The following is a 25,737-nucleotide window of genomic DNA, read 5'->3' as shown; positions in this document are numbered from 1 at the left end:
GCAAATCAATTCCTTCCATCAATTTAGTGTAATGATTGATTTGATGAAGAGCAGAATCTCGCACGCCGTAAATAAATCGACTGGGATCTTCTTTAGATCGATCAATTGACGTTGGGGTTGTTGGAAACGGCAGTTTAGATGGTGAAAAAGGTTGTTGGAGTCGCGATTTCCGTTCAGGAAATGAGGTTGAACGCGAGTCGCGACTTCCATGATAGGTGATCCCGTGACCTTTAGGATTCAAGTGCATTGTAGTACCCACCCACTCTACTTCCAAAGCTATTCTTTGTCTCACATCATGGGAAAGAAATAAACACGTATCAAAGTGATCAGCAAATTGGGTATAATTAAATAAGTTACTTTCATAAGAAATCTAAACTAAAAATAAGCAAAGCCTGCCTATACTACCAATACTGCCAGACTATCATACAAATCCGAACCACCCAGAACAAACCGCACCGAAACCACAAAATCTTCATGACCTACGTATTCTTCGTAAACCATTACCAAGTTGTTGTTAAAAGCAATTAGTTGTTCCTAGAATATGCAGACTCAACCTCCTTCTTGTACTTCTCCAAAATGGCCTTTCGCTGCAATTTTTGTGCAGATGTTACCAATCCCTATTAATGTTAGCATGCACCGTATTGTAAAAAGGAGGGAAATACTGACATTTTGAGGAGTCCATTCTTCATCTGACAAGACAACACCTTCGATGATTTCGATTCCTGACAATCCACCAGCCTTACCAGCTTGTTGCAATTCCTTCAAAACTGCATCTTGAATCTTCTTCTCGTGTACTAATTCCTCCACACTGGATCCTGGAACACCAATTCTTTCGGCGAGTTTCTTCAATGCAGGTTCAGCTGGAACAATCAAAGCAATTGGCTTGGTTCTCTGTTGATCGGCATAAACGCAGATATTACCTACAACTGTAGCAGAACGGTAGATAGATTCGAGCTTCTCAAGGGCGATATATTCTCCGTTTTGAGTTTTGACCAAATTCTTCTTTCGGTCGATGATGTTAAGATGACCATTCTTATCCCATTCTCCAATGTCACCAGTCTTGAACCATCCATCCGCGGTCAGAGCTTCTGCTGTTTCCTCAGGATTCTCGTAGTAACCTTCCATGACGGGATCTCCTCTAATCCAAATTTCTCCTTGAGGGTTTGGTTTATTGGTTGCATAATATCCAGCATCTGGGAAATCAACAAGCTTGATCTCAATGGAACCAGGAATATCACCCAGTGCTTCATCTGTCCATTCCATAGGATCCATCAAAGCACCCATAGCAGTAGTTTCAGTCAAACCATATCCGTTAATCATCGGTGTGATGGCCATAGAAATAAATCTCTGAGTATCTTTGGAAATTGGTCCACCACCATTCAGACAAATTCTGAGCTTTCCACCAGTGGCTTCCTTAACCTTTTTGAATACTAGTGCATCTAAAGCCTCAGCACCTGGGAGACCATAACGTAAGAGGTTGTTCTTAGCCCAAAGTGCACCCCAGAAGAGGTTTTTGACGATCGGACTTCCACCATTAACCTTAGCAACGATACCCTTCTTGACTGACTCCCACACGGCGGGAACACCAACTAAAACTGTTGGCTGAAATTCTCGAATGTCTCCCTTGCAATTTTTGACTGATGTATCCGACAAAGTTTTGGGGTTTCCGTATCCCATAGTTCCACCCCAATACAGACAAGCATTTTCGAAAACGAACTCGAGAATATGCGCAAGAGGAAGGTATGTCAGAAGACCGTCACCTGGACCAAGATATGGTTCAACAATAACATTGACACCAGCAACTATAGTAAGCGCAAGCGCTAGTCAGTACAACGTATACATTTCACAGGCAATAGATTTCACTCACCAGCTGCTACGACTGCCTTGTGCTTAATGGGTACACCCTTTGGTGGCCCGGTAGAACCGGAAGTATACATGATGCAGCACAGATCTTCTGGTGCGGGAGGTACTGGTTCAACAGGGTTCTCCTCGCCAAGCTTTCGTAATTCCTCGAAACTCAAAATCTTGAGCTTCTCGTGCGCCTTCTTGAGGCTATCGATATTTTCTTGCTTCACCTCATTCTGACTGTTCCAGATTACAAATTGGATATCTTTGGCTTCTTTGAGAGGGTTGATCAAGGTTGGTAATAGATGAGGATCCAAAAAGATAGCTTTGGCTCTGGTCGCAACCAAGGAATGCTTGAGACCTTCCTCTCCCAAAGTATCATATGCGGTAACAATTGGCATCGATTGAGAAACTGCCCCATGAGCAGTTGCTAACCAATGAGCACTCGTTGCCGCGAAAATGTGTACTCGATCCTCTTTGTTCAATCCAAGCTTTCTGTAACCAGCTCCAATCTGTAAGATTAACTTCTCATATTCTGAGAAGCTCATATATTTGTATTCGCTGAGTTCGAAATATGTCCATTTCTTATCGACTTCTTGTTGTTCGCCATCAATCATCTTCTTCACCTTCTTCACCTCTTGATGAGTCTTGATCAATGATCGACTTCCGACAGCTTTCGCATTTCCATACTTCTCGGAACTTCGTTTAATTATATCGAAAACAGTTGAAACATCTTCGGAAGGGCGGGTCGCGAGCTTGTTGGCTGTCGAAGGGTGTCTTCTTGGGATAGTCTCACCGGTTACGGCTTTGTGGCCCGGCACCTCTGCACTGAAAGGTGGTGAGTGATAGAATTTAGGTTGAACAGAAATGTTCTTGAGCGACCCTGAGGACGACATTTTGATCGGGTGGCGATGAAGCTCAGTTGTTGGGAGTTGATGTATTTGATGGAGAGAGGAAGTTGGTGATGCGCAAGCTCTGGTCTTTGTCGATTTGACTTCGTGTTATGTATTTAGCAGACGGGAGAGATACGCGAATGCTCTTAAATTCGTGTAGGTATCTGCAATCCGTACTGTATTTTCAATGAGGAGATATGATTCTTTTCAATTCAATTCAACTTCAGGAAATGGCTGAGATATGTTCGGGATTTCGGGGAAGCAATTGAGGCTGGGGAAAAGGGAAGAAATAATAAATCGCCTTAATAATAGCCAGGTAGATAGATTATGACGCTGCCTTGCCTTGCTTTCTTTTATTTTGGAACAACCAAGATCCCGTCTAGTAAATGCACGGTTACTCACCAAAACAAAAAAAGGTCCACCATAATAACCAAGCCAGGTCAACATTATTTCAAAGCTGCCACTTTCTCTCTCGTCCATCCATTCATCGAGCATTGATTGAGTATGGAACTGGGCATAGAGTCTAGAGCATTGAGCATTGAGCATTGAGTATTCAGCATATCTAGGTAATATAAGCTTCAACCATTTTGACGCTGTCTAGAAACCCCTGTTAGGAAAGCTATACCGACGTACGGAGGGTTTACCTGGATATCTATCTGCTTGTGCTTTTAAACATCTTACATGTAGTTACATCTTACTTACATCTATCTATCTTACCTACAGGACCTGGATGCTGCTGACATTGGCGATGTTGGAGCTCATCATAGCATGTTGTTTGGTCATTGCTTCTATCTATCCACTATCGATCTATTCACCATCCAAGGATCATTTACATGTCAGAACTTTGATTGTTTACTCAGGCAAATATGTTGAGATAAGAAAGGAAATGTCAAACCTCACATCTCGTTCAACAATTATCATTATCTACCTACCTACGCTCTACATCTCCTCTCTACATTTCCTCAAGCTTCTGACCGCTCGTGCTTGATTGCCTGTACAGGTAAGCATCATTCACATACGATTCACATAGGTGGGTCAATACGGCAAAAAGGGAAGAACTTTTTTCTACTCGAGTACATACTACTATTGTATGTCTGATATGCCAGCTGTTACACTTTCGATAGTCTCACACAACCGAATCTGATAGGCAGTAAAACATCTCAACATCAAGCCCTGTTTCTCCAATAGACCAAAGGGTTACCCAGGTAGATTCATAAGGTTTCACCAGCCAACTACAACTTTCAATCATGGCTGGCCGCGTACAACCATTTCTTGATTCTCTTGGCCCAGAAGTGGAGGATCCCGAAGAAGGTAAACAAACGATTTCATTACACATCTATTTCACTTTTTCAGAGTTTCAATACAGTCAAGTGATTTTCCAATTGCTTGGAACGAGGCAGTGTGAGAGCCTTGGTAACACAGCTGTTTATTGTGGCGCGAGATGCTTACCGAAAAGGGGGTTAACATTTGGCTGCTTTTATGATTAATCGAAGTGGTCGTTGAGACGTTTCGGTGTGGTCAAATTTGAGTTTATGAGCACAACTTCGTATAATCTTTCCAAGAGTATCAAAGGATTCATGCAGGCTCATAGGACATGTCTGAGACCCTGAATTTTGGCCAGGTTAAGAAGCTAAAATAATTAATTCTAGAGGCGTTTCTGTTGTTCTCTCAAACCATCCCATCCCAGAATCTCGGATTCGTAGATTCAAAGGCAACTGAAATAGATTTTACGATTAATGGTAGAGATCTCACAATTTATCAATCACCTACAATCTTATCATCAAATCGTGATGGGGGAACTACTGGAGCAGGTAATCAACCCTTCTATCACTACAATTAATTACTTCCTAATGCTCAGCACAGTAATATGGAAAATCACCCCCCTTTTCGCAAAATGGATATCCTCATCTACAAATCCACTCCTCCAGCATCAGATAATCACCCCTGATTCAGTAGTCCTTGAATTGGGTTGTGGGATATCCGGTCTAATCGCCCTTACTCTATCACCCCTTCTCCAAACATACATCCTCACAGACCAACCATATGTTCTCAAATTTCTCTCTCAAAATCTTTCTTCCAACTTTTCATCATCACCAAGTACAACAAACTCCAAATCCAAGTCCCGAAAATCCAAAACCTCATCGTCAACATCCACATCTACATCAACAACCCAACAAACCTCAACCAACAAAATCATTCCTCTAACCCTCGACTGGGAAACCGACGTCGTCTCCCCCTCTCTCACCTGCTCAGAAACCACCACCAGCTTCGATACAATCATTGCGTGTGATTGTATCTACAACGACGCATTAATCCCACCTTTCGTCCAAACATGTGTCGATCTCTGTCGTCTCCGTTCCACATCTTCATCTGCAAAAGATCAAGATCAAACAGAAACCAGTACTCCCACTCTCTGCGTCATCGCTCAACAGCTCCGTTCTCCGGATGTCTTTGAATCCTGGCTTAAGGAATTCAACAAATTCTTCAGAGTGTGGCGTGTACAGGAGGGAGGTATTCAAGAGTGTGGGTTAGGAGAAGACTCGGGCTTTGTGGTGCATATTGGGATTTTGAGGTAGGAAGCAAATGAATTGAATTGATGGATCTCGTAAGTAGATCAGATTCCAAATAATACGAAGCATTTCAATACTGTTTTCGCTAGCTTTGTTCTGGGTGAAGAAAATGTATATCTCACCTTGCATACTGTGTGGGATGATGCATCATATCATATCATATCATATCATATCATATCATACTGAATACCCAAAATGAATTTCTGAGGTGTAGAATTGGATAGTTGTTAATAATGTCACTGTTACTGTTCCTGTCAAAAAACTATGGGGGGTGTTTAGAATTACGCGGATATATAAATTTATCCTGGGATTGGATACATGCATAGTAGCATTACTTTCCATGTACACACTTAGCTTTCTTCCCCCTTTACAAGTGGATATGATGTTGGATTGTGTATCTTATCAGATTAATTGATGAGGTGTATACTATAATCCATTTCTCTTCTCCAGTTAGTCGGGGAATTCAGGGTGGTACTTGAATATGTATTTAGTTTCCTTTTTTTTTAGTAAGAGATGAGACTATCTTGCTCATGACAACTTTGTGATCGAGCGAATGTGGGAGTTTGACTGTGTGGATGAAGAGGTGGTGTAGTGGAGATTATTTCCTACTATGTGTTTCGACCCAGCCAGGTGTAGGTGATGAATTTCTTGCACCTAGTCGAAAAGACAAGGTCGTGTACAAGCGTTTATCAACTTCAAATGACAAGCGCTTAGACGCGAATACTGCCTTTCCACACGCGTGCACGCTTTCTTCCACGAGTAGATTTATTGGTTGATTTTTGGATTTATCCGTTATTTTTTTTTAAGTTTCAAGGTTGATCTATTGAGCTGCTTTCTTGTGTATGGAGAGGAACGTAGAGGTGGTGAGAAAATTTTGTTGTTGCCGAATCGGATCATAGCTACGGGTGGGATACAACAACTCGAAAATGGTTTGAAAGAAACATGTGCTTAGAGAGCAGATGATAATCAGCATATCATTTATTTCCAAGAGAGCCTTTCGTGAAGACGTTGATGGGTATGGCGGAGAAGTGAACGCACAGCTACGTGTTAGCTACAACGTATTTTCTTCGAACCATTTAATGATTGACGAAGATGTTCGAGCATTTTCGTCTGTATCGCTAGAGAATGGCAGGTTCTTATCTGTTTTACAGAGGAAGTAGTTTTGAATCATTAGTTAGTTGTTACTTCCTTCTCGTCTTGAAAGCCGCTTCCCCAATAGCGTGTGGTTTTGGTACCTAGTCATACCTAGTTTCCTCATTGTGAGAACCACGACAAGATTCATGTCATCTTTCTGACAATCACTTATTCTGCATCAAATTTCAATAAAATATCATTGCTACATTTCACTAAATTATCATTAGAATTACAAGTCCTCGAAATAGAAGATTTCCAAGCCATTATGTCCGTCGAGTCTCCTAAAGTGAAGCCAACAGCTTGCGATCCTTGTCGAAAATTAAACATTCAGTGTAATCTAGACAATTACATCGATGACTGCGAGAGATGCACCAGTCTAGGAGAAAAATGTTTCGTCACAGATGATTACAACATTACTATCCATAAGGTTCCCCAGAGAACGCTTCACAATTTCAACAGTGGGGGGTTTGTAAGCGCACTTATCGCTCTTCATATTGGCTTACGCGATAATCAATCAAACGGGGAAAATACATACGCGATTATCGATAGATTAGTGTCCAAATTCGAGGGGATACCTAAGGAAGCTACCAAATATCAGGAGATCAACGGGTTCTTGAATTACCACTTCATGTATCTCTTCAGTTGGTTCCAGGAAAACCGCGAACATCAAGTATGGACTGTTGCTAGATATGATGAGAAGACTAGACAATCACTGTAAGTCTCTAAAATATTACTGAAAGCTTTGGACGCTGAACTTAGTCGATTCTTGTCAATACCTATTCAACTTTGATCTTCAATTGACATGCTCACAGTAAAAAACTGGGCGCTATCTTGAAATCTATCGAGCTCCGACATTATAGGCACAGCGTGGCTTTGTTTGCATGGCAAATTGATACTATTGAAGCTGAAGAGCCAAGTCCTGGTGAAGCTCTTTCAAACGATCACAATCAAACACACGCAGCCTCCTCTGATCCCACGAATGAGCCCGAACGCATGTTATCTGGAGAAACACAGGCTGGAGAGTCACGGGTTGAAGAGTCGCAACATGGAGAGTTACAAGATGGCAAAGCACCTAAAGACCATAGTATCTAGGGTGAAGACTACTTGCAGAAGGAGGTATAGCTTGAGATGGATCCCAGTTGAATCTGGGAGAGCAGCGGAAAGAAAAACTAGATTATAAGTCTCGTCAATCCGGGTCTAGCGTTTGTTATTACTACGGTTCTCACATTTTTTGTTGGGTATCATAGCAATATAATATGAGCTGTTTGGCGTATATTGAAAACTCAAATGCCTTCATATCTTGATTTCACCGAGGATCACAAGCATGGCGATTGACGGATAGGTGAAGAATCAAGCCAGACATCTGCAATGTTACCTCAGTATTTGCGATGAAATAGAACCTTACAAGAATCCCCAGCTTATTTAGTTGCTATAAAAGAAGTAACGGCGAACTTCTAGGTAGGTACTTCGAGTGAGAAAACAAACCTACAATATACACTAGTTCTGTCCGTCTAACAAAATGTCAAAAGGAGACTTCTTATAACTCTTCTGGTTCTTTAACCTGTTATCGCAGAATTCATCTCATATCCATGTGTAGAAAATTCAGGATACATTCGTCAACCTGCCTCCAAACCCTACAGCCAAACTGCCGGCACTGAATTTTGCTTCCAAGGTTTATAAGATTACATATAAGTTAAAACCCGAGAAGTATTGGACTTATCTCACTTGCTTTAGAGACGGAGTCAGTGGAATCAAGTTTGGAGCCACGGATCCAGCCGATCAATTGGTTCGTTGTTTGATACTTATGGCTCCAAATTTGTGTATATAATAAAGTCATCAAGAATCACCCTTGCTCATGAATACTTTGAGGAACGAACGATTTCGATTATTTGCATCGAGAGCGAAATCAGAGCCTTCAGCTGGGATTTTCTAGCTATGAGCATCAGAGGGGGGTAGTCATGAGTTGCAGGAAATATATAGGGACAGAAGAGAACTCCAAAATTGTTGAGGATGATGCGCAGAGCATTCCAAACTTGACAAGAAACTGCATACGGGTCCTTGGATCTGCAGAGATGGGAAAACTAGAAGCCATAAGAACGCAATATCGTCGAGTGTAGAAGCTGTGGAGAAGCTCTGGGCAAGTAGTGAGAACTGTTTTGATTTCTTGGTATACACTGATAGCGACGGTGCTGTTAAGAAGCTGAAAGTATTGTTTTGTTATGATATCAGTCATGGGGATATCCTAGAGTCTTCAGATAAGGACGAGGGGGTTGTCAAGAATGGCGCCACAGAGACGGTACAAGATGGACATGCCATGGAACTTGAGGAGTTTCACAGACAACATCACGGCTAAGAAATATCTTGAAGAGCAGTCTGGAAGAAAGAAAATTGGGAAGGAGGCCAGGCTTTACACAAGAACTAAAAATCAAGAGGGATGGATCTAGTCCACTCACACCACTAAAGCTTGAACGTAAATTATAGTTATTTAACTCAGCGCCTCCGGCCTTTCTATCAGGCCAAGGGTCATATCTTCCATCCCACCTACATTCCAAACAATTTATTAGTATAGCGTCTCAGTGATAAATCCCCAAACGCCTCCCTTCCATTATCCAGCGGCATTTCCCTCGGCAATACATTCTTGACACTTTCCCCTTCCAAAATCCAACTGTCGCTACCAAAAGTATCAATCAAACAACCGACCAACATTCCAATCATCATTGGCGCCACCTTCGATGCTGGACACGGGAATTTACCTTTCCCAAACGGCATCCATGCTTCCTTATATGCCATGTTACCTTTACGCTCCAATTCACACCATCGTTCTGGTCTGAACTCATTTCCATCTGTTCCCCAAATCTCTTCAGTCCTTTGTATATACTCGACATCGACTGCGAAGATTGGTCCATTGTCTTCATTCTGCCGATAAATCCTCTTGGTCGGTGGATATAAACGCAGAGCTTCACAGACGATATCTCGAGCCGAACATTCTCCCATCCGCTCGCCAAACTGTTCAGCTGTCATATTTGTCAGAAATCGAGCGAGAACATCTTTCCACTCAGTCGCAAGATCAGACGAGTGACGAAACGAGATTTCCAGGAAACAACGCAGAACAATCCTCCACAGCGTTTCGTATGCAGGGAGAAGAATGTTGAGTGGGTTTTCATTCTCGGAGTGGGTGGATAGGGATAGCGAAGCGAGTTCGCGACGCACGGAGTTCTGCATGGGGATTTGGGAGGGGTGGGTGAAACAGGAACATTTGGATGAGATCCAGAGGGAGTTGATGAGTTGGGTTATGCGGATGATGGGGATTTGTGTGGATCTTGTATGTTCGGAGGGAAAGAATTTGAGAAGTACGAATCGAAAACAGAAGACTTGAATTAGTGGACTGAGCGGGATGATTCCATTTTCAGAGATGGAGGGGGAGGTCTCATCTTTGAGAATAGAGAGGACTCTTGGTAAATTGGAGGAGGTTGGTTCATTAGATGTCTTCAATAGAGATTTAGCTCTTCTGAGGAATGATTTGTAGAAATCTTGATCGGTTGTTGTGAATGCGTTGGAAACGGAGAAAACTTGCACAAGTCGCTGATTTGGTAGAGCTCGAGAGGGAAGTGTAGATTTTTCCAGAATCTCTGTCGCTTCTGACAGTTTTCGGATCGAGATGATGTTTTCTTTGCAGGTGCATCTTCGGTGGAGTTTTGATCGTGTCGAAATGTAGATTAAACAGTATGTAAGGATTGAGGCAGTAATGAAAATAGCTAGCGCAAGCATCGAGTTCATTTCTTTCTTTCAGCCTGAAAGTCTTCTATCTCTGGAATAGTAAAACTATCACAGTCCTTGACTAGTACTTGTAGCCGAATAAATGGTAGCTCCCACCCACATCATCTTGCTTCCCTCAAGCTTCGACAGTTGGCAAATTCCATTGTCTCGGGCGCCTGCATGATAATAACGACGGGTTTGTTGCTTTTTTATCCATTCATTAGCCCATAAATAGGGTTGGGCACAGGGTTGGGCATACCCGGGGTAATCTGGGGTGTATCCGGACATTATATTACTCTAATTGGCCTTGACCTATGTAGGGAAGAATGAACGACTCTCAGTGAGGCTCAAATTTCCTGGGTATCCGGAGATTTTCCTGCGTGATACTGCGTATAATGGAAAACAGATTCTTTGAACTTCAAATATGCCAATAATGATTATACATGTTCGATTGCATGATTCGCTATCATAGAGTCAGAAATGAGTTCGACTTTAGACAATAGCATACAACGATTGTCTGATTTACATCTCGGTTACTTGAGGTATCGAATGTGCTTGAGAACCATTCTAAGAGTTCCTATGGAATAAAGTAACCACTTTGTAGAAGCCAAATACCTTGTATAATGTACGAGTGCTCATGCCAGTGCCCATGCCCACTCGTAAATAGAAAGATGCAGTCCATCGTATCAAAAGAAAACACGACAAACGGAAGGGATTGGAAATTGCGAGCCTCACCGTCAGATTCATCAGAATTTTGAGAGGCGTTTGTGTCCGAACTGGATAGGGATATTTTGAAATGGACAACACACGAAGTTTTCTATTGGAAATGAGCATGATTGGTGATGGAAAAGTAAATTTATTGGTTATGAAATGGGATTGGCTCATGGAGGGGTAATTCTATAACCGATATCCCTACATCGTGCACGCCCCTATATCGTGCACACTTTTATTTCTTTTAAAAAAGATATTCTAAATTCAATATATAATTAATCAATCATTGAGTTCTATTAATAATTATATATAATATATTATATTATTATTTATTTCTTATAAAGTAATCAAAATATAAAAATAATTATTATATATAATATAATTTCAATATTAAAATTATTAATACAAAAATATTATATATTAATTTATTTATTAATAGAAATAGCGAAAATTGATTTTCAATTTCTTTTTTATAAATTTGAATATATTTTAATATAAAGAAATAAAAAAATCAAGTTTTTATATTATAAGTTTGATATTATATCAATATATTATTTAAGTTTTCATAAATAATCTTTTCTTTTAAAAAAAATTGATTATAAATCAAGTATTTTATGATGATTTTTAATTTTTTCAATTATATAATATTATTAATAGATTAATTTTGATTAGAAAAACTAAAAATAATTATATTTTATTAAATATATATATATATTATCAATTATTAAAAAAATTATAAAATTAAATATTAGGATTATATAATTAATAATAAGATATTTCTAAAAAAGATTTTTTTTAAAAAAAATTTAAAAATGGAATTAATTTGAATATTAATAAAAAACAGAATATATTATAATATTAAATTATAATTATATTTAATCTGTAAAATTATTAGAAATATTATAAAATTTGAGGATTTTTTTTAAAAAATAAATTCTTTTAAAAATAGATTTTATAATATTTTTTAGTTTTTTTTAAAAAAAATAATAGATTTATTTATTAAAAAATTAGAATATTTTATTTTCATTTCTTATTTTGTCGTGTTTTAATATTAACTTATAATATAATAAGTTATAGTTTTTTAATTATTTAGTATTTTTTATAATTTTTTATTATTATATTATATATTTTCTACTATATAAAAATTCTATTTCTAATTTAAAATCCAATAATAATTTCAAATTCTTAAAAATCTATAAAAAAACATTTTAAAATATTTTAAAAGAATTTTTAAATTCTTTTTATTTTTTTGAATATTATACATATTTTAAAATGATAGTGTAAAACGTTAATTTTTATATTTGTTCAGAATTTCAAGCTTTTTTTCAATAATACTAATATAAATTAATTCAAAAAACTTTATTGTTAATAATATAAATTTATTCTAATATAAATTTTTATTAAATATTAATATCTTAAAATATTATTTTTTAAAATCAATTAATATTCTATTTGATATTTCAAATTTATCAAAAACTTATTATTATATTTAGCTGATCTTCAATCTGTTTTTTATAAATTTTAATATTATTATAAGCAGTTTTGGATTTATAATCAATTTTTAATTCAATAAATTAAAGCGTGCAAGATACAGGGTCGTGCACGATGCAGGGATATCGGTTACCCGTGTGGGGTTAGAAACCGACACAGGTTCCATCTCTGATAATATATAGGGTATCCTAAAATTGTAACGTTTGAGACGCTACCTATGAACTTTCAAGGTGGTCTTGGTTTTGCTAGTGGTTTGCGGCTCTTAGCCTCGTTACATAATGTAATAGTTATATTCCAAGGGTGAAGGGATGCAGTGGTATTGCTCCGGATCTTTGCAGGCCATAATATTGGATGATATTGAATCAGGGCAGGTGCGCCAGGTGCCGTAAACATAATAAATTCTTCAAACGCTGGGTATCATAGTAGGTAATATGTATGTTAAACCCCTAATATTGGAGACTCCATATAATGCCAAGGGTCGTTGATGCGGAGAAACAGGCTATAGGTGGCTCATGAATGTGTTTGTACCCAGTTGAGACAATTTGCAAACGAACTCTGAAGACGAATACCGGATACCAACAATGAATACTACGTGTCGGGATCAATAGAAAGTAATTTCATATTAATAAAATCATTCTTGCTTACATATGAATATATGGATCAAAGCGAACCTAAGATACCAGATCAAGACTAACAATTCTTACAAGGGAGGCTATACACAAGAGATTCAATGCCCATACGTATTATATGTAGGGACCGTGAGGTGAAGCGTCCATTAAGCGCTGCTCTATATGACACAAATGGCCATGCAATAATGAGATGTTCTTCGTGACAAAATGAAGAGAGTATCTGGCGAGACAGTATGGAAGTCACATGTTTCCCTTTCGATGTACCAAATGAGATGTGTTTCGAGTTGGGTCTCAAGTATAGACATTCGCAACTCCATTTAAAATAACCGTGACCAGAATTCATCCCCAGTCTTATGAATATGCTTCGAACTTAGTATCGTACATCACAACAAATACTACTTCTGCAGGTTTATGGCAAGAACAGAGCCGTGTTGGAAACATAAATATGGGACAAAGACGTAGATATTCACGGCCATATCTTCATCTTGAATTGAATAAGTTCTGCTTACAGATAATCGATGCGATATATGGAACGGCTATCGCCACAAGCCGGGATGAAATCTTCAGGTGACGCTGCAGAGCAATAGGCGAAGGTCAACATTTCTTTTCAGTGACGAACATTTCAAGCATTCCTTGAAGATATTTGTGGTCTAGTATCCGTTCTGAGACTAATATTCTTAATGATGAATATATCACAAGTCGATATTCACCTTTCCACTTGGATTATATCTCATCAAGCCACGGCCCATGGAACAACTCCAAATCAACAATCTCTCCACGATATTTCCGACACTTCTTGATTCCTGCCACATGATACTAAAACTACCAGCTAGTAGATATTCTCCCACTACTATTAGAGAAACATACTTTGAAGATCGGAGAGAATAATACGGCCGATGGAATAAGTAACTCAAAATGAATCAGACTTTTCCTACGCTGTCTTCACATGAAAGATAAGACGTAGATATAACAAAACCAGATATATGTGACGCAAACACAAAATAAAGTTCTAGATCTCGAAAGATGCACAAATTGCTTGATTATTAGAATTAGAAATATTGTTTCGATAAGTGATGCAACCAATATATCAAATTTGCAAGCCACATTGAAAGAGATACAACATCAACTCATCATTGACATATATAAAATATTACCTTGTGAATGTTGCGTATCGTTTTGGTACCAACAAAACGACGAACCATTGATGAGTTTTAGAACCCCCCACGATCTTCTAGGGTGCAAATCAGGGGGAAATCAATACTCGCTTATCCTTCGGAGCCTTTATCGCTCCCCTGAGTATATCTCTCCTCGAATTCGGCAAACAAAAAGATATCATTCTTACCTGTCATATTTTTGGCTCTCCAAGAAATAAAGAATAGATGTAGCCAAAACACTCAAAAATCTTCTGGTGTTTGTGATTCTTGCCCTGTATGGTGCTGCTTACGAGAGAGACCTCACAATCAAAGTTTATGTAGGCCAATACTCCAATCGCACTCTTATCTCCCGCTTTCCAGTCAATGAACCTTATCGTCTTTCAACATCCTCACGTAGCAATTACCCCAAAAGACCCCCACAGAGACATATCACCGATCGAACAGCATGGTAACATCGTGAAGTGACATCGTTGGAACCGTCAATTCCGAACCTCAATGCACTTGCGTGAATCCGAGATGACACATCACATTTCGCTCTTTTCGTCGCCGCGAATTTCTTCTTCTTATCTCAACGTGTGCATCGGCTCCCATCGTGTTACCTAAAAGGTCCTTTTTCCGACTTTTACCCCATGATGGGAAAAATTGAAATGGGTATCCACGCCGTACAAGGCGGCCTGTGAGGGGCTAGACTAGCTGTATTTTTATCATACCCATGGTATCACTAGGATCCCGCTCATATGGCCATCTTGCTTTCGTACCTGATTAAGCCCCGTATCGATTGTGCTTCATCGGGGATGTTCAATGATTCTTGAATTCTTGAATTAGATTTTTTATTTTCTTGATGAACTTGTAATGTCATACATGAATGAGACATAACACATAGATCAATGCAAAATTTCATGTCATAAACGTTCATCTCGTGCTTACAGTGCCGGAGAGTAGTATTCACTCACGAAACATGAATGGGTTCGGAAATGCCCCGAATATGGCTCACGCACGACATATCCAAGACCATGATATACGCCTCACGCTATCTGAACCAGCTTGGAAGTCTACGAGAAAAAGCAAGAATCATGATATTATCAGCCGTGTCTGTCGGAAGGAAGCGAATCGAAAGTGTTCATCTTCGTATCTCCCATCTTTCCACAAACGACAATGCTAATTGAGTGGATGATCAACGCCAAGCAAAAGACTTTTGGTATTTCTCCAGGAATCGGAATCGCGGGGTCGATGGCGTTTGATCAATGGTACGGAAGATACATTCATTTCGAAGCGTTTGAATCCTGCTCTCTTCAAATTTACTCGCTCCGAAGTCACACGGCGCAAAATGATCAACATGCTGTACTGCACGAAATACAAAAAGTAGCCAAGTAAATAGAAGATACGTTGCAAGATGAAGCTCGTTTGAAATAGTGTTGTGGTTTTTCTTCAGATGACTTTTACCCCAGATCTCCACAACTCGCCTCATAGAATTATGGAGTTTTTCTCCCGGCATTTCGGACCGTGCAAGCATGTGCTGTTTTTTTTGTCCGTTGGATATCTGAGTGATATTATTGATTGAAATACTTCTCGACTTTTGAGAAAGTACAGTAACACATGATAAAAAGATCATGAGTTTTTTTTGCCTCAGCCGGTAGCAGTAGATAGTTTCACTATTCTTGCCCTTTGGCACAAAAGATGCAAGAAGCACTGCAGAGTGCAGAACAATTGACCGGCATGCTTCCATAATTAGAGGAGTGTTTGTCTATCACGACATTGATTTACTGATACACACATACATACCACATACATAAACTTAGTATACAGTATCTCTCATCCGGTCATTTCGATGTTTATTCGTCTATTTGTCTATCATCGTATCATGTTTGCTTCGATTACCTATGCAATAAGAAATCATGAGCGAACAAACAATCGGATCATATTCCAATAACGATTAGGCTTTCTCGGTTTCCACCTCTCCGGAGTAAATGAAGCTTCAAGTAGATATATTCAAAAAAACCGTTCAGGCAATGCAAGATCACTGTTCCCCAAATTGGGTGGCGTCTGCAAAGCACTGACTATTCTTCTTCATCCTTGAGCTTTTTACTCATCAAGTAATATTTTACTTGAGATATATGAAGTTTATTCAATTCTCAAAGAGGTAGTGATTTTAATTCAAAGATAATCTCCTGAATATTTCTCATTATTGTAGGAAAAAAGGTCGAAATAATTGAAATGATTAAGTTTCTTTCTAAAGTTTACTTAAGGTTTGCTTTCTCTCCACATTCTCAAACCCCGCCCCCCGCATTTTAAATCCTTACCGAAACAAACGACATACCTACCTAATCATACAACTAAAATGTGAAAATTGTACGGAAATTCGACTTTCTGCGCATTTGGTTGTTGGTGTATTGTTGATATAGTGTCCCGCATTTGCTGGCATACTGGCACCACTTATTGCCCTTGACATATTCTAAAATAGCTTTCTCTTATCTTAAACCTCTCGCGAGATATCAATAGGCAGAATTACGAAGTGTCTCTGGATCTCCAAACTTACCTACCCATTGTAACCCTAGGCTTTTACGGCCTCGCCGTGTTCAATAATGGGGCATATCAGTACTAGCATAACTAAGTATAGCCATCTGAGGTGAGCGCTGGCCGATTAGGTCAGCTTGTGGCTCAGCCCTGACGAATTTGACAATCGACGAGGATTATGGAATCTAGAAGCATTTACTGGTATCTTGTATGGAATGGAAAGTATCATTCTGTAGACACCGCTCTTTTCAAGGGTAAATGCCCCCACGCTCTTTCAGTCTGGGGTATCGGTTGATTCGATCACATCTTTTTCCATTCGTCATCAGATGGCTTTCCCAACAATACCTATCTAGGTAGTTTCAAAAGAGAGTTTAACTGCCTGCTTAGCTACTTCTTGGAGAATCCACTCCGGAAGATAACGATTTGAAATGGTTTACAATAGTCATACATTTCATATCATTACGAAATGGTTGGAGTCAACAAATGAATCTATTCAATCATCACGCCATATATTTCCCGATCGTGTTGAGCTGATTTGACATAACTTTATGTCCAAGGTTGTAGTTCCATAATCGTCATCTCCGCTGTCGAATGTAGGTCAAAATCTGGGGAGATGATCTTTATGTCAATGCCAAGCCACCTTACAAGATCGAAAGTTTTCTCCTCAATTTCCCCGTCGATTGCAATCTTTGATCGTATTATGCATCACTGGTCACTGGTACTCAAGTACCTTTTTCTGATGATTTATATTTCGATCAAGTGAAACAGAACGAGAGGATTTTCCCCTCACTTTCATCCATGAACCATGAAATGGTTTCACGAATTAAAAACAAGACCGAATGGAACTTTCCAAGACATAAAGACCTAAGGTTCGAAATCTTGAATCAAAGGAAAATAAATCTATCAACTATTTCAATGTATAACTATTTTTCCGTCTACTCGTTGTTAGTGATCTACAGTATTAAAATTTCACGCTCTAGATTCTTCCGGAAGTTCTTGCGCTACACGCAAAATATCTGTATGTCGCGGAGATCTTTAAAATTAATGTTTGGGGTTTCTTCCCCAGATGATGTGCTTAATGTTGTACATGTATCATATTACTGTTTTCATACACTTTTATCCTCGATAAAGAAGAGATCTATCCTTTGCTTCCCATACAACTGTTTCGGTAGAATACTCTCTTGGCTTTCAACATTCATGCTCATTGATACATGAGATAACGTTATTTTCCCTCGTAGAATCTTTAGAATTTGAAAAGTCATATGTAAATCTAATGAAGATTGGATAAATTCCAGTACCACGGTTGACTTTGAAAAATCTCTATTTATCATGTTATCCTTTTTCTCCGACGTTCTTAGGCTCTCAAACCATACCACTCGTGTGTTTTGTAAAATAGACATGTCACGTTCCACAATTCCATTCATATCTTATTTTCGCCGCCTCCTGATCTTCGCCAGTACTATTCTCAGCTCCCCTGATTTTCGCTTCCCCGTCTTTTACCATTTCCTCAACTTCTCCTCGGAAGAAAGTTCCCATTCTCCCGGCTTGCCATAACACATAAAACCTGTATCTCGTCTCCATCGCGTCTGGTCACCATTCAACACACATCCTGATATCATCCAAGCCGTTTACCAATTTTCAATAGCGTTTTACTACCCACATAGCCGCAAGATAGTCATTATGACCAGCCAAGAAATAAATTAAATGCACGACATTCTAACGCAAAACATCAGACTACCAGATTCCTGGATTGAGCCTCGCACATATTAATAACATCGATTTGATATTATCCTATCTATAAACTCAAAATTAGTACCAGTGTATCTTTCTTCCTTCCCGTCTTTGAATCACGAGCTTTCCATTATTCATGAAATGACTGACCACGAGATGCTCATCATCTGCAGTACCGAAATACGGCAGTCATTCATTCGCACATTTCTCCACGCTACACACCAATAAAACCTCACTCGTATCTAATTCATCAATTCCATAAATGAAATCAGATCATCTTCATCTGCGCCCTGTCGCGCGTGTCAACGTCGTATCCCGTTTCAGCAACGGAAATCTTATCTCTTTCTTTTCCCCTTCGTATCACCCCGAGACACCCTCCTTGCTCCGGTAAGAATATACCGAGTACAATATATATATTGCATGCGGCGTTTTCTTGGGCGACGGATGAATCTCAACGGGTTTTAACCAAGGCCTGTCGGCCTTATCTCTAATTATCCCCTGAGAACCCGACTTTGGCAAAATGGGGATACGAGGAGCTGGTCTCTTCGTTTACCCATTCTTCTATGGGGTGGTGCGATATGTAATGGTAGATTGGGAGGGATCTGGAACATTCTATAACCGTGATAAAAATGGAGTTGCGATATGATGATTAGCAGTTTTTATTTCATCATCTCCCAGCCTCAGTCATGAAATCGATAGATAGATAGGATAGTTCCCTTTCCATTTAGCATAAAACCATCATCCACCACCCATCCCATACTTACCCCACAAAAACACCCCAGAACCAAGAATACCCTCACCACCCATATGCACACGACCGCATTCGGCACCCCAACGATTGATCCGTACCATTGGCAATTGATTGCCTCCGCATACCCATCTCTCTCTATCCCTCGCCAATCCCACCCTCTCATGCAGCACATACCCCAGAGAGATTTCCTACCGCGGATGAATTCCCCCTTGAAGAAAGATTAATTTCTCACCCGTTAAATCGCACCGGCGCGCACCGTTTCCCCAACGCGGATCCTGGATCTGGAAACTTCAGCTGGCGCCCGGTGCCACAGAATGCGACGGTAACGCTTGTTTCCCCTGGGTGTATGCGAGACAGACCGTATTTAATCGTCAGCTAATTTCACACTGGTGAGGTGGAGGTGCGGGGGTATAGTTGTGGTTGGGGGTCGGAGAGAATTGCCAAGTTGGCTGTCGACGCGATTTGCTATGTTGACAGCGGCTGGTGAGGACCCGTGTCTGGATGTCACTTGCTATGTACATGTATAGTTGTATGGTGTCACTTTTCTTCTTCTGGAGAATCGCATGATGATATATGGCATGGAGAACCTTGGATAAATCTCCAGCCATGTCGTTCTCTATTTACACGTGTTCTTGGAGTATGTAGGTATCATGATACATCCAATACCCGCAAGTGTGATCTACTTCAAGAAAACAATGTCGATTAGTTCCGGGACAAAATAGGTAGTCTGTAATTTCACATGTATTGCAAATTATGTAGAAGTAACAGGTATACAGTGCCGGAGTAGATGTACACCCTTTCGGGAGTTATATGGATGTATATCCATGTAACAGATACTTATGCATCCATTCGATACTACTCATTTGGAGAAGATATTGAAAGGGTAGAGTACAGCAATATTACAAGATATCAGCACACAAATCTACTGACTATCCTCATCCATAGGAAGTATAGAAAGCGAAACATAGCCCAAAATATAGTGACCCATATCGGACTGCACATGAAGACACCCCCATCTATTTCTCGACTATATGTAAAGTATCAAGCACATCGAAGACCGCGTATTGCTTAGACGCAGTATAAAGATCACACCTTCCACTTATCAAAGACTTCTAGATATCTTCCGCAATCTCGTAAAAAGGATGACAATCATGACAATCATGTCCATGAAAAAAGTACCATACACCATAACCAACGGACGACATTTCCCATCAATCGGAAGGAGATCCGGATTCTCCCATAAATTATACATCTGAATAAACCTGAAACCGATAAGATCTGAAGGGGAAATGATCCACGTAAATCCCTAAACCGGGTCATCGTTTCAGCTTGCATGATGTGATTGATCTAGACCTTGCTCATCATGGTGATATTTTCGTCATCGTCAACGTGTGTTATCATGCGACACAGCTTCTTTCCTACACCACATTTTTAAAAACGATACCCTCTCTCTCATCACCGGGATGCTACTATCACATCATATCACATCACCCTCCTCATCCCCGTACATAGTTCGGAACATTTCCTATTCCTCTGCATCACACATACCATCCATCTCCTCTTTCTTTCCTCTATCCCTCCTCCGCACTCGCAAAAGCTACATCACTAGGTAGGTAGGTATACCTATCGGTCCGACCCCCATCTCACATATCTCCATTCTCTAGAATCACGGAGACGATTTCCGTATCTCCCTTTCAAGAATCCTCATTCCTTCCCATGCCGCTCACCTATGCATCTCATTGCATCCAATCCATACATCCATTCACAAGCGCCGCGTCACGGTAAGGATAAAGAAGTTCCGTAGAATTTAGCTCTCCGCGCCTGGCACTCCGTCGTAATATCTTCTACCCGATAATATAACCAAGGAAAGAAATCGCTAGTCTTCTCATATCTATCTACGAGGTACATACTAGGTAACTATGCGATTTCAGATCCGCATCCGAATCATCCCTTTACATCACATCACATTACATCACATCTTATCTCTATAAGGTTATCCTTCAACGAGGAACATGTGATCGTATCGAAACCTTCAAGTCGACCCCTTACCTACCTATCTACCTACCCAATCCATCCATACCTACAAACCCTCATTTTCACATTTTCACATTTTAACTTTCCCCTCCATGAATCCATTCCGCTTACTCACCCATTCCACTTCACATTCACATTCACATTCACATTCACATTCACATTCTCAATTCTCACTCAACACATGCCAATCCAATCCAATCCAATCCAATCCAATCCAATCCAATGCAAGGCAACTCCCAACTTGCACCATCATTTACACGTGTAATTTTCCACTTAACCCTACGATCACGGATTCTTTCGTGAATCTAGACTTCTCGGTTAGCTTATATGGTTATGTAGATACCTACCTAGTTCATGATAGAATCTCATCATCATCGATTTCTCTTTCCCCTTGAATTTCTGATTCGTCGGTGGAGTTGCTGATTTTGTTTATTTGGGCAAGCTGTCTGGACGGTAATGACAATTACACTAATTACACTCATCGCCCCAATAACGTTTCTTATTATCTCTTCGCGCCTTGTAATAAACAAGAAACCCCCCGATTAAACTCATGACCGTATAAACCCCCCCCCTTAAAATTCTAAACCCCAAACTCCAAAAACATACTACCGCCATCCCATCTAGCATTCCCCCATCTTCCCCTTCCTCCTCCCAAACCGAAAGCCGTCGAGTCAATACACATATATATACACATATATACACATACCCATCCCTCCCAAGCTCGAACCACAAGATAATCACTCAAGTAATCACAAACTCCTTTTCACAAACTCCCCTTCATATCTCCCATCACACCACACATTTCCAAACTCCAAACCCTCATCTTTCCTAGTGACTTATATTTCCTTACTCAGTAAATATACATCTATCCACCCATCTATACACTCATCTATCTATACACTTATCTATCCATCCATCCATCCATTCATCCATATTATCTCTATACATCAAGCCCATTCCCCATCCCCATCCCCATCCCCCGCACCTCCCAACCCCCACCCCCTCCCCCAACAGTTCCCTACTTCAACTCATCCTTCTCAAGAAACCCATGTCAGAAACTTAATATACTCTATCTACCTACCTACCTACCTACCGACTTCCCCCCCATTATGCCAAACCTCCTAATCTCCAAGCATTCCAATCTCTCAACTCCCCTACTTCCTCCCTCCTCCCTCCTCCCTCCTCCATACAAACCATATCCATATTCATATTCACATCCACATCCAATACCACATCCACCCACTCACATACCATCTACAATACCTATCTTCCCAACCCCAAGAATCACTTATCCCCAAGAATCACATACACTCACTCACTCACACACACACACACACAAATCCCATACCAACAAAATATAATGACTACACCACACCAACAGATATAGCGCAGACATATAAACACATACCATCAAACCAACTCTGTTTTCTCTTTTTTATATCTACATCTGTATCTACCATCCAAATCTACCATCCATCCCACAATCCCACAATCACCCAATCACCCAATCACCCATCCTCACCCATCCTCACCCATCCATCCATCCTCAATCACGCATCCAGTCACATGTCAACCTCCCACCCCAAACCCCCAAACCCTCATCCCCCCATCCACCCCCATCAATACATCAGCAGGTCAACAGTCTCAAACTCAAACTCAACTCAACTCAAAGCAGACCAAACCAACCCCGGAGTAAATCACATCACATTACATCAAAGATAAGATAAGGAATTTAGGAAGAGCGAGTGAGTCTTGATAGATAGGTAGGTAATTTATAGTCTGTAGTGAAAAAAGTTTAACCTTTCTCTCCAGAAAAGATCAGACCAACAAATCAGATTGTATCATAAGCCAATAACGAATCTAACAGTCTTCAATCTCAAACTAAACACATGACACTCACCTCTTCTTCACTGAAATCAACAAGTGACCAAAAATTCAAATATTGGGTTATTGAAAGCTTTTATTTCATCGCTTATTATTTGGTATCCGCCAAATTCTATACTACGCTAGCTAAATGCTACTTCATCATTTGCCTTCACTCATCCACCATTTCATCCCCTATGATACCTGTGCTCTACTCTGCACTCTCCCCTAGCCACCCCATTCATAGCCACTCTCGGGATGAAATGTTTTTCTCCCATGAATTTCCCTATCCATTCCCATCCCCAATCCATACCGTCACCCAAGTCTATAAATCCTCCTCCGGATATGTTTACGCTTCCCAAAGAATGCTTGAAATGCATCCTTAATCCTCACTCCAATCCGTGGTGAACAATAAAAAGCTAATGAAAACAAACAAAAAAAAAAATGTGCCAGCCGTGAGATGCTCCATCATTTGGAGAATCAGAATCAATAGATTCAATAACAAAAAAAAAAGTAGTCTATAGTTTGAAAATGCCGCTATAAGTATACAACCAAAAACCCCGTCCATGCCGCAGAAGAAAACAATCAATGAACCATATAAAAAGGTTAAATAAGGAGTCGAGATGTTGACTCTAATGAGGTCGCGAGTCGTGATTGACAAAGGGCTCGATGAGGTGATATTAATCGGGACGATTGTCTGTTGTTTGCCACGTGTCTTTTCGTGATAATCAAACGCCGATAGAGTAATAACCATATAATGGTGCAGATTAAACTGTCTGAAATACTCAAATTATCATTGCTTTTAAACGGAATATTGAAGGTCATGCAACTGCAATGTTCCCCCCCCCCCCCAAAAAATGGAGGCCATTCCAAAGTATCATCTTCAAATCATGCGATCAGCGAGGTCATTTCCAGCAACACTACCAGTGGTACTACTCTGCCCACTGGTATTGAAGCCAATTTCACCTGGACTCGACAGATCTTGTACAGCGACCGGAGCTTGAGGAACTGGTAGTTTTCTCGTGCTACCATCCGTTCTCGACATGATATCAGAGATGGTAAGACCTGTTCTTGGAGCGCTCGTAGTTGGCGGGGTAGGAGTGGCAGTAGAGTGATATTGACCATCAAGATGTTGAGGTTCCATGGGTGCAAGAGCAGGAGTGTGATGAAGAGACAGATTTCTAATACCTGGCAGATCGTATCCACCACCGAATGGTCTCAAACGAGGCGAATGCGCAGGAGTTGCGAGGGGAGTGTGATCAGGAGTAGGGGAGAGAGAATCGTGAGAGAATGTAGGCGAAGATGGTGCAGTCGACATGGGCGAGTTTGGGCGGGAACGTTTCGCATGACGATGAGCATAATGATCATCTTCTTCATGAGAATGCGCTCTGGTCATAGCATAAGCTTGCAGCGAAGGAAGATGATTCCTGCTGTTGTGACTGCTATGGCTGTAATATGGTTGATGACGGGGTTGGGAGTGTTGAGAGTAATGAGTTGCGGTGGTGCTACTTTCTCTCTCGACCTGTGTCGCCGCAGTGGCTAACATGTTGATGTCGGTGAGTGGTGCTTGACCATTATTTGGGCTTCCTCCTAAACTTCTTCCATGAGGATTGAGACTCGAAAGGTAGTTGCCGCTATACGACGAGTATGAGTGAGGCGGTGAAACATTTGGGCTCCCAAGAGCGGACGCTGGTGCTGATCGAGTAATGTTCTTATTTGGTGGCGGCATCATGGTAGCCATCGACTCTGAATGCATCGCAACCCCCATCTGTGGAGCTTGTTGAGCCTTGTTACTTCTTCTCGAGTTTGGATTGTTGTGTATCCTCGAGTGTCGAGTGAGTTCATCCGAACGGGAAAATCGTTTGGTGCAGCCAGGAAACATGCAAGCGTGAGGTTTCTCACCCGTATGAGTTCGAATGTGCCTAGTTTGATGTTCGAGACGGTGAAAAGCCTTTTCGCACAGCGGACATTTGTATGGTCGAGGTAAATCTTGACGATCATCTCCATGGTGTCCACCGACCATGGTTGGCGCCATCATACTCATGGCAGCCATTTCTGCTTCTCTTTGATGTTGTTGTTGCTGTTGGATGATGGCCAATTTCTGTCTCGCAGCTTGGTGTTCCAATTCCTGAGTAGACTGAGGAGGATTCAGTAGACTATTAAAATCTACTGCTGAAGAAGCGCGTTGCATGTGATCGCCGCCGCAACGAATCCTGTAATCTCGAACGTCGACTTTTTTTCTTTCTTTTCCTTTCCTTAATCCTTCAATGAAGTCTAATACCTAGCAAGCAAGACTTCAGAGTACGTTGGAAGGGTCGAGATAATATAGTAAGAGGGAGTATAATCAAAGACCAAAGAAGACTTTAGATAAAATTTCCGAAAACTTTTTTTTTTTGAGGGGAGAGATGGAAGTTTGGGGGAATTCGTCAGTGATATATAAGTGAATGGTGGGTGAGCCTTAATAAAGTGGGTTATGTTCAGTTGTAGTAAGGCCGAAGCGGAGAGGAAAGCGGGAGTAAGTGAATTGAGACTTTTGGAGGAGTCAGTGACAATTGTGTATTTAATAAATCCTTAGTGTGGATTCGCTTTGGGATTATTCCAAGGTTAATGGTTGAACATCAATCGGTGAATGTGATTGTTCTTTTTGTTTTTGTTCTTGAA

The 25,737-nt window shown here is 40.4% G+C and overlaps 7 protein-coding genes across 7 annotated transcripts; 2 read left to right on the top strand and 5 right to left on the bottom strand.

Annotated features, from left to right (window-relative positions):
- Positions 1 to 524: 524 nt before the first annotated feature.
- EAE97_005202 (uncharacterized protein) lies at positions 525 to 2,741 on the bottom strand (the record flags this gene model as incomplete). The annotated part of the gene is made up of 3 exons (XM_038875714.1): positions 525 to 617; positions 667 to 1,802; positions 1,868 to 2,741. 3 exons carry the CDS (start codon positions 2,739 to 2,741, stop codon positions 525 to 527), a joined length of 2,103 nt encoding a protein of 700 aa, XP_038733051.1.
- A 1,244-nt stretch (positions 2,742 to 3,985) lies between these two features.
- Positions 3,986 to 5,314, top strand: EAE97_005201 (uncharacterized protein; the record flags this gene model as incomplete). The annotated part of the gene is made up of 3 exons (XM_038875713.1): positions 3,986 to 4,049; positions 4,388 to 4,549; positions 4,602 to 5,314. The coding sequence occupies 3 exons, from the start codon at positions 3,986 to 3,988 to the stop codon at positions 5,312 to 5,314; spliced, it is 939 nt and encodes a 312-aa protein (XP_038733050.1).
- A 1,393-nt stretch (positions 5,315 to 6,707) lies between these two features.
- EAE97_005200 (uncharacterized protein) lies at positions 6,708 to 7,534 on the top strand (the record flags this gene model as incomplete). The annotated part of the gene is made up of 2 exons (XM_038875712.1): positions 6,708 to 7,156; positions 7,255 to 7,534. 2 exons carry the CDS (start codon positions 6,708 to 6,710, stop codon positions 7,532 to 7,534), a joined length of 729 nt encoding a protein of 242 aa, XP_038733049.1.
- Positions 7,535 to 8,983: 1,449 nt separating this feature from the next.
- Positions 8,984 to 10,219, bottom strand: EAE97_005199 (uncharacterized protein; the record flags this gene model as incomplete). The annotated part of the gene is made up of 1 exon (XM_038875711.1): positions 8,984 to 10,219. One exon carries the CDS (start codon positions 10,217 to 10,219, stop codon positions 8,984 to 8,986), a length of 1,236 nt encoding a protein of 411 aa, XP_038733048.1.
- Positions 10,220 to 18,098: 7,879 nt separating this feature from the next.
- EAE97_005198 (uncharacterized protein) lies at positions 18,099 to 18,278 on the bottom strand (the record flags this gene model as incomplete). The annotated part of the gene is made up of 1 exon (XM_038875710.1): positions 18,099 to 18,278. The coding sequence occupies one exon, from the start codon at positions 18,276 to 18,278 to the stop codon at positions 18,099 to 18,101; it is 180 nt and encodes a 59-aa protein (XP_038733047.1).
- A 637-nt stretch (positions 18,279 to 18,915) lies between these two features.
- On the bottom strand, positions 18,916 to 19,280 carry EAE97_005197 (uncharacterized protein; the record flags this gene model as incomplete). The annotated part of the gene is made up of 2 exons (XM_038875709.1): positions 18,916 to 18,989; positions 19,193 to 19,280. The coding sequence occupies 2 exons, from the start codon at positions 19,278 to 19,280 to the stop codon at positions 18,916 to 18,918; spliced, it is 162 nt and encodes a 53-aa protein (XP_038733046.1).
- Positions 19,281 to 23,959: 4,679 nt separating this feature from the next.
- EAE97_005196 (uncharacterized protein) lies at positions 23,960 to 25,267 on the bottom strand (the record flags this gene model as incomplete). The annotated part of the gene is made up of 1 exon (XM_038875708.1): positions 23,960 to 25,267. One exon carries the CDS (start codon positions 25,265 to 25,267, stop codon positions 23,960 to 23,962), a length of 1,308 nt encoding a protein of 435 aa, XP_038733045.1.
- Positions 25,268 to 25,737: the final 470 nt, after the last annotated feature.

The sequence above is a fragment of the Botrytis byssoidea genome, assembly GCF_014898295.1.
Source record: "Botrytis byssoidea strain MUCL 94 chromosome Unknown BBYS_009, whole genome shotgun sequence".
NCBI lineage: Eukaryota > Fungi > Ascomycota > Leotiomycetes > Helotiales > Sclerotiniaceae > Botrytis > Botrytis byssoidea.
This window is presented reverse-complemented; position numbering and strand designations above follow the sequence as displayed.